The 15,956-nt window shown below is 45.3% G+C and overlaps 4 protein-coding genes across 4 annotated transcripts; 2 read left to right on the plus strand and 2 right to left on the minus strand.

Moving 5' to 3' along the window:
• Positions 1-742: 742 nt before the first annotated feature.
• On the minus strand, positions 743-2,535 carry PtA15_6A726 (uncharacterized protein; the record flags this gene model as incomplete). The annotated part of the gene is made up of 9 exons (XM_053170462.1): positions 743-748; positions 828-879; positions 1,014-1,073; positions 1,165-1,313; positions 1,381-1,422; positions 1,496-1,528; positions 1,597-1,633; positions 1,710-1,836; positions 2,133-2,535. The coding sequence occupies 9 exons, from the start codon at positions 2,533-2,535 to the stop codon at positions 743-745; spliced, it is 909 nt and encodes a 302-aa protein (XP_053021651.1).
• A 2,698-nt stretch (positions 2,536-5,233) lies between these two features.
• On the plus strand, positions 5,234-7,060 carry PtA15_6A727 (uncharacterized protein; the record flags this gene model as incomplete). The annotated part of the gene is made up of 6 exons (XM_053170463.1): positions 5,234-5,398; positions 5,494-5,670; positions 5,781-5,943; positions 5,999-6,219; positions 6,313-6,756; positions 6,845-7,060. 6 exons carry the CDS (start codon positions 5,234-5,236, stop codon positions 7,058-7,060), a joined length of 1,386 nt encoding a protein of 461 aa, XP_053021652.1.
• Positions 7,061-7,450: 390 nt separating this feature from the next.
• Positions 7,451-7,827, minus strand: PtA15_6A728 (uncharacterized protein; the record flags this gene model as incomplete). Its single annotated transcript, XM_053170464.1, has 2 exons — positions 7,451-7,550; positions 7,679-7,827. The coding sequence occupies 2 exons, from the start codon at positions 7,825-7,827 to the stop codon at positions 7,451-7,453; spliced, it is 249 nt and encodes an 82-aa protein (XP_053021653.1).
• Positions 7,828-8,025: 198 nt separating this feature from the next.
• PtA15_6A729 (uncharacterized protein) lies at positions 8,026-9,137 on the plus strand (the record flags this gene model as incomplete). Its single annotated transcript, XM_053170465.1, has 5 exons — positions 8,026-8,028; positions 8,109-8,138; positions 8,254-8,328; positions 8,453-8,563; positions 8,676-9,137. 5 exons carry the CDS (start codon positions 8,026-8,028, stop codon positions 9,135-9,137), a joined length of 681 nt encoding a protein of 226 aa, XP_053021654.1.
• Positions 9,138-15,956: the final 6,819 nt, after the last annotated feature.

Genomic DNA, 15,956 nt, shown 5'->3' on the forward strand with positions numbered 1-15,956 from the left:
ATTTGCTCACATCTTAAAAACAGCTTTGTGAGAGATAATGTCAAAACTTTAAATGATGGATTAATGCGATTTTTTTCTAAATCTTTTTATCATACCAGAGCAGTTGGATGATTTTTCATGGGTTTTTCAGGTTTAGGAGTACAACTGTTGTATAAATGCATGACAAATCATCACAGATAAATATAGAAATAATCACAATTTGCATAAATTTAGACATGACCAACACCACATGAGCCTGGCACTCCATTTTGTATGCTTGCAGCTGGTAAAGCTTGAGCTTGAGTAACCTCTGTTCGCCCCTATTTTTTCAATCATTTAGCCGCTAATTTGAGTGTGGATTCTATTTGATTTTCAATTAAAAAGACTTACTCTAAAACTATTCAAGGCTTGGGTGTCTACAGCAAAGTTGTAATTTGATGACTGAATCATGAGATTACTGACACAAGGTCTGCCAAGAGCTGCTGTGCAGAGATTAGAATCTTCATTTCTGAAGGGTATAAAAGACTTTCCACCATCTTTTGTTTTTAAATCACTGTTGTTTTGGATTTTAACATTCTTGAAAACGTTGCCTTCTGCCAACACATTGCTTCCTTGACCCACTTGGATTGTCTCGCCTCTTTTTGGGGTAAAAATTGTCTTTCTTCGTGAGCCAGAGTTTTCATAGGAACTTGCTAGATTTGATCTGAAAGAAAAAAAGGGAAAATGTGGAGAAGAATCTTACACAATATTGGTGTGTAGGTTGTTATAGCTGCGAAAGATTAAACGTCTTGTGAGAATTTTTGAGGGTGTAGAAATTGGCCTAAGCCCTTTCATTGAAAAGGACTCACTAATGCAGTAGGACCTTTGGATTCCCTGAACCTCCGGTTCGTGGACTTCTTCCTGAGGTTGAATCAATACAACTGATTGAGGATCGTCACATCATTTGTCAGACACTTTTTCATTACTCAATCTGATGGGTTTTTCTGTTGTGTTGTATTGATAGAGAAAAGAAGAAAATCAGACTAGAACCCAACTTGCGAGCCATTGTGATTTGATCATTTGGTCCTGAGAATAGTGCATTCCAGTAATGTCGGCTAATAACTCACCCAATTGTCAGTGTTAAAATTTTAAAAAACATTCAGGATTGAATTCAATTGCAATAATAGCCAAGTTGAGTCCACTCACTCGTTACACTTTGAAGACCATTTAGTTTTGCCCGAAAAGAGATTATTGGATATTGTGATACCCGTATTGGCCTCGGTAGCACTTGATTTTCCGCCACTGACAATCATTTGACGACCTATGTTGCTGAAGGAGCAATGGTCAATCCATATCTACACACAAAGAAAATACATGTGAGAATGGGTTGTTAATGATTATTAGAGAAACAAAATGAATCACATTACTTGCGCCATTGAATGATAACGCATCACCTCCCCAGACCTGACGATTACAGTTAGAAGGGCCGAGGGTTTAACGAACTTGCATTTAAATACAGAGAGAAAAAAATACTGACTACCGATGGATTGAGCCAAGTAATGTGAACATTCTGGTCAAGTGAGATCACAACTTCTTCAGTGAATGCTAGATCATAGAGATTGGACGGGACATACAAACCTGTATTATAACATTTTGGACCTTATTCAGGGCCAGCCTGTTGGAATAAAACACACGATCAAATTAGCCATCTATGCAGATGAGAAGCCTTGTAAATTGGCCATGACACTTACCCTTTTCCTTTGATAATTGCTGTTGCGCCGACACCCAATAAAGTCTTGTGGCTTGCCACTTTTATAGGCTCCAAGCCAGAAGCTTGGAGTGAAACCTGGGTGGAACAATGGTTATCAATGGTGTAAGCTTAAAAGGTTGCGTTTTTATACCCATGCGTACTTGTAAATTACCGGCAAGTGGTTTTTCTTTGCTACACCAGTCATCTAAATCAGTGAGACCAGTTAGCTGGAATTCTACCTTCAGTTGATCGCCGGAACTGTAGAAAACTTACTGAAATTCCTTGCTACTTGTACTTGAAGCCCGTTAGAGCAAGGTTTCCATGGACGGCTATAAAAAGCAGTGAAATGTAACCATTCAAAACGAGAGGCGTTAGAACGAAAACTCAGAGGGAAACTAATCAAGAAATTTTTGGACATACCAACCGGGGGCGGTTATGTTTCGAGAGGGAAGGGTGAAGTCGTAAGTTTTACGAATTAAAATCACGCGGGGAACCTTATCGGTGAGCCAGGCTTGTAGCTCCGCTGTATCCCTTGGGGTTTGTGGCGCGGCATTTCCACCACCGGTAACTTTAGAACCGAAACCAAATGGGACCGGTTTCCCGTTACTGGGTGGATTTATTGGAGTCCCACCCTCAGTCGTGCTGGGTCGCGGATCAGGCGAAGGAGGCCTTTTCTGATTACTTCCAGATGGTTTGGTTGTGCCTTGTGGGGAGCGGGGATCCATGTTACGATGAAGAGTAGATGTTTCGGTAGACTTGCTGGCCGCGTTTACGACGATAGAGAGCACCTGTAAACCGAGAAAAACGAGAGCTAGTGAACCGACCATTCCTCGTGAATTTGAGTTTTCTATCCAACCAATGCGAGTTTATTGCTGAGGTGAATGGATGGAATTATTTTAATTGAATTTGCTAGGGTTTGAGAAATATTACAGTTTGAGAAATATGAACTAATCGACACGTGGAAAAAATAAAGGACAACTGGATGCCAGGTGACACCCTAGTCATGTTACTATTTGCACATAAGCACTTACGGCTGATGGGCTCAGCTCCTTGCTGAGACAATGCTAACCCGTTGTCCAGCAATCAGCACCTTCAGCTGGGCAGCCACACCGAAGGGTAACCCTCAGGTCAATGGCCAATGCATGTTGGCTGTTGGACTGGGCAAACTCTCATGTCACTATCCCCGTAGCATTGGCCACTGAGCTAGGTAACCACCTGGCTCAACGCGAAGTGAATACTGGCCATGGGTTGCGCGACATGTTGGCTTAATGGCTGGTCGCCAAGCTGGGCGAGGCCATCCAAGAAGTCGCGAAGCTCGATAGCCCGTGAACACTGGCCATTGAGCCGGGGATCGCTCAGCCCGATGGCGATACATACCCAAAAACTCGTTAGTCGCAGTGCTACATATCTCTTGAAAAATAGATGGACCGGGAGAAAAAATGGGGAGGGATGCCCTTGACGGTTTTACCAAGAAATATTGTCTACCAAACAACAGCAACAGTTGATTTTTGTTATGGCCTGGTGTTATACCTCTCCGGGGGAGAGTTGATGCCCGCTACGATCGTGTAGTCGGGTGGTACCTTTTCTTCCTTCCCCGGGGTTTTTACAATTTTACCAAAGCTGCATGCCCACTCCTTCAGCTGGACATCGACCGAGTGGATCATGAGGGAATGAGACACCAATAGAAGACTCCTGAGCTCCATCCTCAGTTTTACGCTCACCAAACATCAAGCACCTTACACACACACACACACACACACACACACACACACACACACACACAATGTCGTGGTTACTGGGCCATGAGCATGGATGCTGATGCTAGGCTCGTCATCCATATATGTACGCAGCCAGGCAACGAGAGTATGTATTTATGTACCTTTCTCCAGACCCAGCTTCAAGCTTCAAGTGTACATATGTATTTATGTAAACATTTGGATTTCTTGATGAAGCGACAGCTTATAGGAAATCCAAACATCGCACAACCTGGGGCCAAATGGGCCATGAGAGGAAAGGGCCGGTCGCTCAGAGTGGACCTGCTTCCGTGCCAACGGGCAATCGAGAACTGAAGAGTTGTCCGGGCAAAGCGGGCGCCTTTTTGTCTATGACGGGCAGAAGAAGCCAAGATGACAAGACCGCCTCCTATGCCGATCTCCTATACCTGGAGACCGCCGATCGCATCCACCAACAAAGGCCGATCTTTGCTCGCTCCTTTCTTTGGATACGCCTGGCAGCTATGGACAACGCACATATCCAGGGCCGTGCAATCATCCGGGTCGGGGCATGCACTAACTTGACACAAGTCCCCCCTGGTGGGAGGCTCGCTGTGGCTGGCCGCGAAGCGGCCCCTCCCGCAGGGAGGGACTTGTGCACAAAGTCAAAATTTTGGCTGAGAAAGAAATCATGAATGGCTGGAGGAAAAATACTTAGCATCACCCAGCCTCCCCCTCAGCTCCTGTGGACCTGCCCCAGAGCCAAATTACACTTCTCAATCTCAGCTTTCAAATGGCGCTGGTCTCATCTCCTCAATCCTTATCATTTTTTCTGTACTAATGTTTTAAAAATAAAAAAACACAAAGAAATGTAAACCAAGGAATTACAACCATCATGCCTTGTGGATATTGGATTCACAAGCCTGCAGATATCTGCAGATCCTACACCTGTAGCCACCCAATTGTTGCAGATAGGATATTCAATTGTGCATATTATCAGAAAATCCAAAATTGGATCTTCAGTGCAATGGAATATCCTCCAGGATTCCTTTGACCTCCAAAACGGATTCCTTCAATCAGTTTTGGAGTTTATGCCTCAAAAACTTGGGGGAGGGTGCCCATCAGCACTGCCAAGAAAACTGTCTATTCAGTTTTTCTTGTACATATTTTGGTGAATTTTAAATTTTGTTTTTGTGTTTTTAGGATTGAAAATCCTTCCTTTGTCTGCCAGCCTGCAGACATTATTCATAAGCTCTCCTACGGAGAGCCCTCCGGGCGGGGTCCCCCAGACCCTCCGTTCGAGAGGCTTAGTTAAGCTAGGGGCATGCATATGTTTCGAGACCTCTTGGTACCCAGACCGTGGTCTCGCTGAGGCGAGTCAGCGGGAGATATGGGCAACGGCACCGACCGGGCTTTCGCGGCCTGCAGGTTTGCTTCCGCTTCTTTGTGTGTACCGTCGAAGTTGTGTGTAGAGAGAGATACTTGCGGGCCGTAGAATAGTTTTTCAGTCGGTTTCTACGAATGAGTTTCCAGCCTCCTTGGCCTTCCTCAGACGGAATGCGCAAGTCACGATTGCCAATATTTGTCCCCGTCTCTCGCTGCATAGCACCACCCTTTCAGGCTGCCTTTATGCACCCGTTGCAGCACGACTCAGTCGACGTACTGCGGAGCTTTCCCACACTTTATAAGAGGAGCGCTGTCGCATCCCCCAGCTGAAGCTCCCACCAACTGCCTTCCCCCATCTCTTCCCCCAATCGCCCCGTCCCCCCTACGTTCCAAGTCTTACCCTCACTACCAAAGATTCTCTTCCGACATGAGATCCTCTTCACTTCCTTCATTCTGGCTCCCTTCTGTGCTCCTTATTCTCCTCCTGAAGGCCACTGGCGAGACCCAAGCCTTGGCCAACACCACGAGCTGCCCGTCGAAAAGAGGCGGCAGCTATGCCAGCCCAACGCCGATAGTGTCGGTGTACTATCCCGTAAGAGCGTCCCGGACCAGCTCTCTCTCCTCTCCTCTCATCCCCTCCCGACTGGTCTGCACAGTATTTATTCTCTCAGTTGGCTCTTTGAACAGGGTTACAATGCCAAGTTTCTCCCGGTAGAGCAGATTCCCTGGAAGATGTACAACCATCTTCAGTACTTCGTCGCTGTTCCGGCCGCCACACCCGAAGCCGACTTGCTCATAGACACGGAAGAGAATATGATCCAAGTCATCAAGGCCGCGAAGGCCCACGGTGTCTCCATTTCTTTGGTGGGTCATAGTACTCATTTCCCTCTAACAATAACAATCTTTCCGATCTATCAAAATATTCACGCTCGTACCCATCCAATCCGGCGAACTTTCTCTCCCTACATCAAAAGAGTATCGGCGGATGGACGGGTAGTCGGTCTTTCAGTTACTTGGTCGGAAACCACAGAAACAGGACCAGTTTTGTCGAGACGATCGCGCGTGCTGTCAAGAAGTACGGCCTCAACGGGATCGACCTTGGAAAGTTTCCATTCTCTTTACATAACCAATCCAAACGTTTTAATCGCCTTTCCACTAACCGTCTTGACATTGGTCGTGGTTGATCTAACAGATTGGGAGTATCCAAACGTCCAAGGCATCGGATGTAACGCGCTGAACAAGAACGACTCGGAGAACTTCCTCCGCTTCCTGACACTTTTGCGCGCGAAGATGGGCACGGAGTTCCGGCTCTCGGCGGCCGTGTCGATGAAGGGATTCATGTCTTCAGACGGGAAGAACTACCTGAAAGACGTCAGTGCATATGCGAAAGTCGTGAACTTCTTCACAATCATGGTATGTCTATACTCTCTCAACGGGCAGCGAATGGAGAACCACAGAGGAAGAGAGACACTTGAGCTGAGAATGATGATGTGGAATGGGACACAGGCCTACGATGTGTATGTGCCCAGTCTCTCCAAGGTAGCCGGGCCGAATGCGCCGTTGTACTCGAGTTGCTCGGAGCGGACGCAGCGATACTCGGTGGCGCAAGCGATCAAGCAATGGAAGAGCACGGGGGTGCCCGCCCACCAGATCTTACTGGGGATGCCAGCATACGGGTACGGCTACACGCTGAAGCGGAGCAAGATCGTCCCGAGCCACTTCGCAGACACGCCTGGCCTCACCAGCCAGCTCTTCCAGCCACGCGAGATGACCACCCCGCCCGCGGGCCAAACCGCCGGCGAGGCCACCGGCGTCGATGTCTGTGGAACCCCCAACGTCGCCGGCGGGTCCTGGCTGTTCAAGGAACTGTCCGAGACGGGCAAGCTTTCGCGCAACCAGAAGCAGGGCTTGGGCGGCTACCAACGCCATTACGACAACTGCACCCACACTGTGAGAATCCTCCTCTTCTTCTTCCATAGCCATCTGTTCTTGTCAATACTCATCCAGCTTGCTCTCTCATCCGATACTGCCTCACTAGCCTTTCCTGTTTAATCCGGCCACCAAGAACCTGATCAGCTACGACGACTCCTCCTCGCTCAGAGAGAAAGCTTCGTTCGCCCAGAAGTACGGCTTGGGAGGCGTCGAGATCTTCGACGCGACGGGCGACACGCCTGACTCGCAGCTCTTGAGGAGCGTCCGGGAGGTTTTCTTCCCGAAGACCAAATACTCCCAACATGGGATCAGGGACTCTTAGTGGACTTTCTCCAATTCTCTCCGCTTCTTTCTTCTTGGGTCTTGCCTGGTATCTTTTTTGCACTTGTCTTGCCTCGTTTTTGCGACCATCGTTATCCTACACACATGTGCATCTCTTCTCGCCCGCAAGGGCTCCTTTGTTTTTCACGTCTCTTGAATGTTTAGTCCCAGGCCAGCGGCTTATACTCCCTTGTTCATCTTCTAAAAGAAATTGAAAACCAACCATTGAAGCCACCAGAAACCACGAACTTGCCACAAGTCCCACCCGTGCTTGCAGGGTTTCAGCACCCTCCCGTCCCTTTCGGAGACGCTTCGCGCCTCCTCGGAGAGGCTCAGGTATGTATACGTGTTATTAGGCGTCATGCCGGAAGAAGACAATTTGGCCGAGTGGTTAAGGCGATTGACTCGAATCGTCTAGACTCGTCATCAATTGGGATTTCCCGCGTAGGTTCAAATCCTGCAGTTGTCGACGTTTTTTTGCCTCCTCTTTTCTATCGTGTGTAATTTTCCAATCGAGCTGCACTCGGGTTTGAAATTGGAGGAACCAGCTTTCTTATTTTCTCCTACCTTCGGTTATTCTCCATTTTGAGCTATGTAACCATGAATCGGTTACATTTACAGGTCATAGGCCAGATCGGTGTCTGTGTGGGGATTCGGTAGTCCGGCGTTCAGGCTAGTTACCAGATTGAGATCCGGGGTAAGATCCGGATCCAAGGCCCCGGGTCGGAGCTCTAAAGCCGTAGCCGAGGCAACACAGCATTGAACCATACCAATTGTCACTGGAGTCCCCTGAGTCACAACAAAAACCACATACTCGATCACTAGCATGTAAGTCAACCTTTCAAACCGTGACCAGCCCCTCCCCCAACGGACACCGCCAACCAAAACCATTTTCCAATTGAACTGAACCGCGTTTATCCACACACACCAACAGGGGAGAGCAAACTGGAAGAAACGCGAATTCAAATGGTACCAATCCAACCAGGAAACCAAAGCTTGATCCAGAACTCCTACCAGCCAACAAACATGCACCTACTCCGTTGGAAAAGCAGAGGGTAGAGGTGGCTAGACTTTTACAGGTTAATCATTTCACCTTCCGAATTTCATGAACTATGTAGAAGGAATAGTTGACCAAAAAACTGTCGCACTAATCGACCGAAGTGAATCCGTTTGTTTCATGACTCCCTCATCTAGAACCCAGCACGCGAGATTCATTTGCCTAAAGCACCCAGAGAAAAGTCAATCCGACCACCACGAGAAATGATGAAGGTGAGTTGATTTTGACTTTTCAATCCATCAGAGGAATTCAGTCTCGCATTCGTAAAAAAATAATCAATAAAAGATAAAGGCTGTGATCTTTGCCGAATTAATTTCTTTTTTCATGAATTAGTAGAATGTGCAAGGTAGTTCAGCTGGGGCTGGGTCGGGTGAATTCCATGTGTATAAGCAAAGTCGTAGGAGAGAATATGAACGACTGCGATTGATGGATGAAAATGAAGAAAAGGTAGGAATCAATCTCGACATTGATTCAGATGCAGAACTTGCTTGAGTTTCGATCAATTCTCACCCAAATGATTCACATGGTCCTCGGCATTGAAAAAACACATAATTGACAGGAACGATTGAAGGCCGAGTTCGAGAGCAAACAAGCCGAAATCAAGCAGCAAGTCGAAGCCAAAACAAATAAGAACCGACTAAAGAGACAAAAGAAGAAAGACTTGCGGAAGAAGAAGTCGCAGAAATTGGATGATCAAGGGCGACCAAAGAAAGCCAATCAAGCCGGAGAAGAGCAATCGGGAGACTCGGGATCTGACGGTTCTGGTTCAGAGACAGAAAACGATCCGAAAAAGAAGAGAAAGAAGTTGGGTGCGGCGCCGATTGCTGAAGGAATGGTCTTCAAACAACCTAACCAAAACGACGAAGATGACCCCGAGAATGACGAGCAGGAACAAGCCCAAAACCCCTCCGAAGACAAACTAGATAATCCTGATCCGACTTCTGCTCCATCCGACCAACTTTCAACAACAGTGCCTGTAGCTCAGTCGGTTGGTTTGATAATAGTCGACGATGAGTTGTGAATGTAAATGATAATCTCAATCGCTATGTACAGCTAGCCTAGGCTGTCCAGAATTCCTTTTCCAATAGATACCAAAGCCCTCTTTGGTTCAAACATACACAGTGTACCTCCCTCAGAATCCCTGCACACTGTGAGAGAAAGTTACTCAACTGCCAACTGTTGACCAGCAAGATGCTCCAGAATACCATCCACCCAAATTCACAATTCTGTGATAGTGTTTTGGGCATCACTGCACATCAAAGCTTAGTTGAAACAAAATTTGAGAACTATCCCCAACTAGCTTCCTTTGTGTTTGCGCATGTCAACTGGCAGCAGTTGAGTGACTTTTTCCAGAAGTGACACAAACTCTTGGAAATACTTGGCATGGATTGATTTCATACTATACTAGTGATCTCAAAATTATGTCCAAAGCAAACATTCAAATATTATGGCTTTGTTTGGCAGCAATATATAGAGTATTGGGGGGGGAGGGGGTTCAAACTTGGCTGGGTGCAACTTGCAAGTACTTTTGCATGTTGGTGCTTCCTTGAACAGAACAAAGAAATGGCCTCTGGGGGCCAAATAAATCAGTACAAATATCTGTCATGTGAGTAACGCCGGCGTCAATGCTCTGCTTTTGTATTAACCACACTTTTACTCCACCTGGTCATGAACAGAACCTTGAACTCTTCAAGTTTCAATCTATGGCCTGTCCCTAAGTCCGTTTGGGCAGACTCAACGGATTTATTACCTCACACCCCCTGGAGCCCCAAATTTGGGGGCTATTGCCTTGTATATAAATAAATAAGTAGGCCTGGGGATGTGGTAAAACTTGACTTGGTTGTTCAAGAATAAACTTCAACAATGACTTGCAAAAGTGCATGCAATTCACACCTTGCCATAATATGGGCAAATTACATAGGGGGTTTCAAACATGGTGCAGGCCCTTTTTCAGAAACACCCAATTCAGGAAATCAGCACTCCTGCAAGAGAAACTGAAGACTGGAACCTAATTTTGCGCAAAAAACATGCAAAACTAGATGGAAAATTCTTGTTGCAAGAAATTTGTCTTCCTGAATTGGGTTTCCTGAACTGGGACCTGCATCGTATTTGAAACCCCCATGATCAAGTCACAGTTTTGGTGTTATTTTCCAGCATTTTGCAAGAATTTCTGTTCTTGGTTACTGCCCTCACCCTGCCAAACGGGGCCTATCATTTGTATGTTAGAGGATCTCAGAGAGCATCCACATTGGTGGCTAGATTGGTGTGGACTAACTAGCTTGGATTACTCTTGCTACAATTAGCTCAAGTGAATCTTTTGTGTTATGCACATACATGTAGCTCCTATGTGCAGCATTTTTGTAGCATATTATGTCTTTGGCAGTATAATGCATAAAATTCATGCATGTGAGATTGATGCCTATGCATCTTGGTCCCAGGATTACTGGGTGCTAGATTTGGACCCTGCTAGCTCCAAATGGAGCTCTCTGTCAAGTTCATCCTGGCTAAACCTAGGTTAGCTAACCTGGACTAGAGAATGCCAAAATGGAACCAGGTGCAGGTACCAGTGGTACCTCAGGGTGTAAACAACGGTGGGCCGCTACGCTACACCAAAAAATGAGCTAATAGCAGATTACGCAGCCCTTTCTGCAGCATTGAACCACTTAAACTGGTGAGAATATTCTAGGAGCCTCCCTGATCAAAATGGTCCAGCAGGACCATTGCATCAGGGAGTCAGGACATCCTGGTTACAAGATGCAGAGCCAAAATTCCATTTTGAGGACAGTTCAGCTAACATGGTCTGTTTTGCAGCATTCAACTGCTTGCCTTGCGTGGATTGAACCATAAGCCTCCCTGAGGAATCAGTCAATCAGGACTGCACAATTCAGGGAGTTTGGAAAATCCTGCTGCCAGCTGCGCCGCTGTAATTGACAGTTAGCTGATTTCTAGCGCAGCGTAGCGGCCCACCGTTGGTGTAAATGGGTTGGTTGGGTTGGTTTGGGTCTTGGGTCAACCAATGTTGCAACAAATACTATACATGTATTTGTATATGGCATGTATTGTATTGTTTTGTATAGCATGTATATTGTATTTGTATTGTATTTTTTATCCAATACAATACAATGTATTTTTTGCATAATGTATTGCCCTTCCCAAATGTAATATTTTGTGGATTGGCACGGTCAATACATTTTTTTTGAAATGTATTGTATTGTATTGTATTGGGTGACCAATGCAATACAAATACGCCAAGACATTTTGTATTCAAAAATAAATACAATACAATGTATATGCCTATACAATACATGTATTGCATTTGTTGCACCATTGGGTCAACCCAACCTATTAGGTGCCAAAAACCCCCAACTTGAGTATTGGAGGTGTCATAGTTGGGTCACAGGCTGACCCAATTAGAAAATAGGCTGCCCTAACCCAACCCAACAATTTTATTAGTTGGGTTGGTTTCATGCGAGTTTCTCCCAAAACATGCCCAAACCCAACTTGGACCCCTTGGGTCCTGGGTTGGTTTTGGGTTGGCCCAACCCATTTACACCCTGAGTAGTACCTGCCGGTTTCTTTCTCATCAGTATTTTTTTTATTGGCTGCAATTAATGAAAGGCCATTGAGGGAGTGTGCCCTATGACCTGTCTGTGCTGGCCAGCTGGAGTGGAGTATATAGTGCATGAAGCCTTTCTGGGCACATGCACAAGTTTGGAGGTGAAAAGCCCAAGCCCGCTGGGCACTCGCCCAAGCCCAAAGCATGTGTGATATACCCAAAACCCTGAACTTGTGGAAGCCCCTCTTCTGCAGGGGGGCGGGCAGCCCTGGTTGCAGAGCGACCTCTCTGCTAAAACCGACTTACAACCGTTTTTTGGTTGGCCAGTTTTGATGTAGCCAACTTTTGGACGGCTGCAACTCCTGATTTAGCCACTAACTCAACCAATTCTGGTTTTAAATCACATTAAACTCTTTCTCCAACACTGTTTTTGTTCCTCAGTTCCCTTTTTAATACTGTCTGCATGGATACTTCATTGTGTCAGGAGACTGTTGCTTCATTGGGATGTTCATGCACATTTTTTTTTTTTTGGTTTTGGAGTGTTGCATGGTTGTTATTTGGTTTTTTGACTGTGTCTGTATGTCTTGTTGTCTTAGTAGCGGATGTGCATCAGACACAAGGGTTGCTCACAAACCACTCCCAAACCCTGAGTATAATTTCTGTCTGAAATTGGACACCCAATGCAATTCCATCATGATCCAAGGAGGATGCCATCAATTCTTTTGATACATAATGAAACTATCCTGATACTGATTTTTTGAGTTCTGCCTCCCCTCCAAAGGGAGTGTTCTGAGTTTTGATCCTATTCCCTGATCCCTTTTCTGACTTCTGACCCTCAAATACCACCATATTTATTTTTGGAACCTTGTTCTTCCCTTCTGCACCTCTCCAAAACTGTTTGTCATACCTTATTTCCTTAATTCTCATCCACTCACTTCTGCCAAGGGTATCCATCCCCCTTGCTTTCTCAAACCATCCCACCCCCACCTATGCTATCCATTTCTTAGATCCTTTTTCAACTCAAGATTTACATACCACCTTGAGAGAAGCTGCACAGCACTTTAAAATCACCGCACTGCCCAAGGTCTGACACTGTAGGAGCTCCATAATGTCACCACTTGCAATCATTGGTTCTTTTGGATGGAATGAACAGTTGGTGACCGTAACGCTATGGCCAGGAAGCTTATTCAAATATGTTGCCAGTATTCAAATTCCATATACAAAATCTTCAATTGGCTGCTCCTACTCCAGATTTATCAACAGAAGCATCCCATTCTAGCAATTTTAATTGCTGTCATATGAAAAGTTAATCAAAACAGAAATTCCTGGAGGCAAGCTTCCCTTATACTTGATTAATTAAATATTTTCAAAGACGTGATTTATGCTATTTAACCCAGTTGGTGCTCCTAACAGTTTACCAAACAACAATGGGCATTTTGACCATGTGTACTGGTGACTGGAGCAGAAATCCATACATCCAACTATCAACCATAGGGGTATCAATGGACTCATATTACAGAGTGTGCTTTGGCACAATCTATTGAACCTATGACTGGATTGCTAATAAATATAAGACCAGAACTAGAAAAGTGACAGAAGTTACTGAGAGATTTAGATTAAAGCACCATGAAGAATAGAGATGCCACTTTGCACCCGGGCACCCACCTCAAATTTCCAGGATTTTGGACACCTGAACCCAGGTGCAAAAGGCAGGTACCCATGGGTACTTGCACTTATTTTTTGGTGAAACAGGTTTGGTTGGCAGAATTTGGAAGGGTGGAGCTTGGTTTCTCAGGTGTTCTGGGTAAGGTCCAGGTGGGGCGGATTGTGAGCCTGTTTCTCTTATGTGACATCAGGACACAAAGAAAAGAGGTGGAAACTGCTTGGATTTCTTGGGATAAAGAAATACAAACAGTGAGAGAGAGAAAGAGAGAGAGAAGAGAAAAGATCAGGCCAAGACTTTAAATCTTTAAATATGATCTAGGCTATTCTCAACCTGGAAAAGTTGGATGCCAGCTGTTCCAGGCCAAGAGAGTGCAACAGCCTCCACTCACAACAAAAGTTGGCGGGATTCAGAATTAGGGTTACTGCTCTGCTCTGGGTTTATAGGTCTTAACCAGAGATAACCTTTTGATCTTCTATGATTGAAAGAGTTTAAAGAAACAGGAGATGGAGATTCAATAGCAACACATTTTCACTTTGGATAAGCAAGGTTCAGAGAAGAATTTACTTACTTTCAATATCCTAGGTGCCTGTGACAGTAGGTATACTGGGAGTGTGGTAATCTCTTTAATGGTGGTGATCCTGGGTTATCTGGGGTGTGTTTCTGGTGTGCTGAAGTCTGTAGATCATCCTGATGCATGGGGAATCCTGAATTTGAAAATTTTCACAGTTTGCTTATGTAATTACATATATTGTACATGTGGTTGACGCACTTGGTAGCACTTACACATCACAACTGCGCATGCGCTCCACAACTCAAGAACTCAGGGAAGGAGTAGAGTTACAAAGAAATGGTTAGTTGTAACTAGGGTTAAGATTGCATGGGGAAACAGAATATGAAGTCAAAATAAGGATAGCTCTTAAGGTGAAAAATATATAAAGTACTTTAGGTATAAAGAGTAGAAAAGGCAGACTTTAGGCCAGCTGTGCTAGCTCTAAGGCTGAAACTGAAGGGGATTTCCCCTAGTCCTTGGATGGCTCAAGTAGCCCCGGCAATCCTGAGACTTGTTGGGATGCTTCAAGAGGGAGCTGAAACAGGCTGATCAGACAGGAAGGGGAAGAAACTTGTATCTGACCCAAGCCTCCTCAAAATCCATCCACTGCCAGTTGCAGCCCCTTGGAGGCTGAGGCACCACCTTGGGCTCAAAAATAAAGTGTGGCTACAACCATTTCCACTACCTATCACCCAAGTTAAGGCCTGCATACAGGGTGAATAGACTGATTTTGAGAAGGTAGTGGTGGGGGCTTGGGTTGGATATTGAGGTGGGGGCTGAAAGGGTGTCCCCAGCCAAAAAGCATTGCCGGAGGGATCTCCATAACCTGCTTGTCCTCCTTGCTTGGCCCATTGGCTGCCAGCTGCTTCCAGGGCGGGTACCTGCTGGTAATTTCCGGTTTTCTGGACACCTGCACCCTTGGACGGGTACCCACCTACCCATCAATGGGTACCCAGTGACATCTCTAATGAAGAAAGAAACAACTAACCCTAAGTAGATTATAGATATATAAGTATGTGAGAAAAAAAACCAAGATACAAGATCATGGAAATGATTGCAAGCTGAGAGAATAAGTGAGGTAGTTTGGATGAGTGATTGAGTGGAACAAGTATGAGAAAGCACAAAACCTAACAATATAGGAATTTTAAGTAACAATAAAGAAGAAGAAGAGCATACAATCCAGGAAAAGATATAAAGTGCCAGACACCTTGATCTTGATCCAGAAGAAACTGGTCAATGAAATCTTGGACACACATTGGGATGAGGTGAGAAAGGTGAGAAACCCTTTGCCTGCTAACATTGACAACAATTCTGAGCAGGATGGGGAGCCTTCCTTCTCTAAGGAATTCTTGTACATGGTAATGTCACCCAGCTACATGGCTGTCAGGAACAGACCAGACTTTTATTTTGCAGTGGATTTTTTGGCTGCTCTGGGTCTGGCACATTGAAAAGGAGTCCACCATTTGGTGAATTAATTGGTGCACTTGAAGGACCAAGTTTGAATCTGCAACCAACTTGGTATGTTTCTGTGCTGAAGTGCTTTTGTGACACGTTGGGGTGGGGAGCATTTGAAGTCTACCTATGGGAATTTTCTGGCCTTCTTAGTTTTTCCCATCATATGGGCGTCCTGAAGACTGGCAAGAGTGGTAGCATCAACTTTTGAGGCTGAGTACATGGTGCTTGGGATTGCAACATCACCAGTTCTATGGGTACAAACTCTGCTCAAGGATATTGTGTCAAGAAGTTCAGGGGAAATTTGTTTTGCAATAATCAATCAGAAGTATAAATAGTGACAAATGACTTAACAAGAGAGCACATCACACAGATAGGGAATTCCATGTTACTAACAAAGCTCTCTATCAAAAGAAGACAGACATCACCTGGGTGCCAATAGGTGATTCATTTCCCAATATTCTCAATAAGTCACTTACACAGGAGCTTTTTGAGAGACTCAGACAACACCCTCTTGGCAGCTGATTCCTGTGGAATATCTGTTTTCTATTTTCTTCAATCTTTTCTCTCCTTCATCATGTGTTTTGTTTTGTTTTCTTTCTGTCTATTGATGAGC

The sequence above is a fragment of the Puccinia triticina genome, chromosome 6A, assembly GCF_026914185.1.
Source record: "Puccinia triticina chromosome 6A, complete sequence".
NCBI classification, from domain to species: domain Eukaryota; kingdom Fungi; phylum Basidiomycota; class Pucciniomycetes; order Pucciniales; family Pucciniaceae; genus Puccinia; species Puccinia triticina.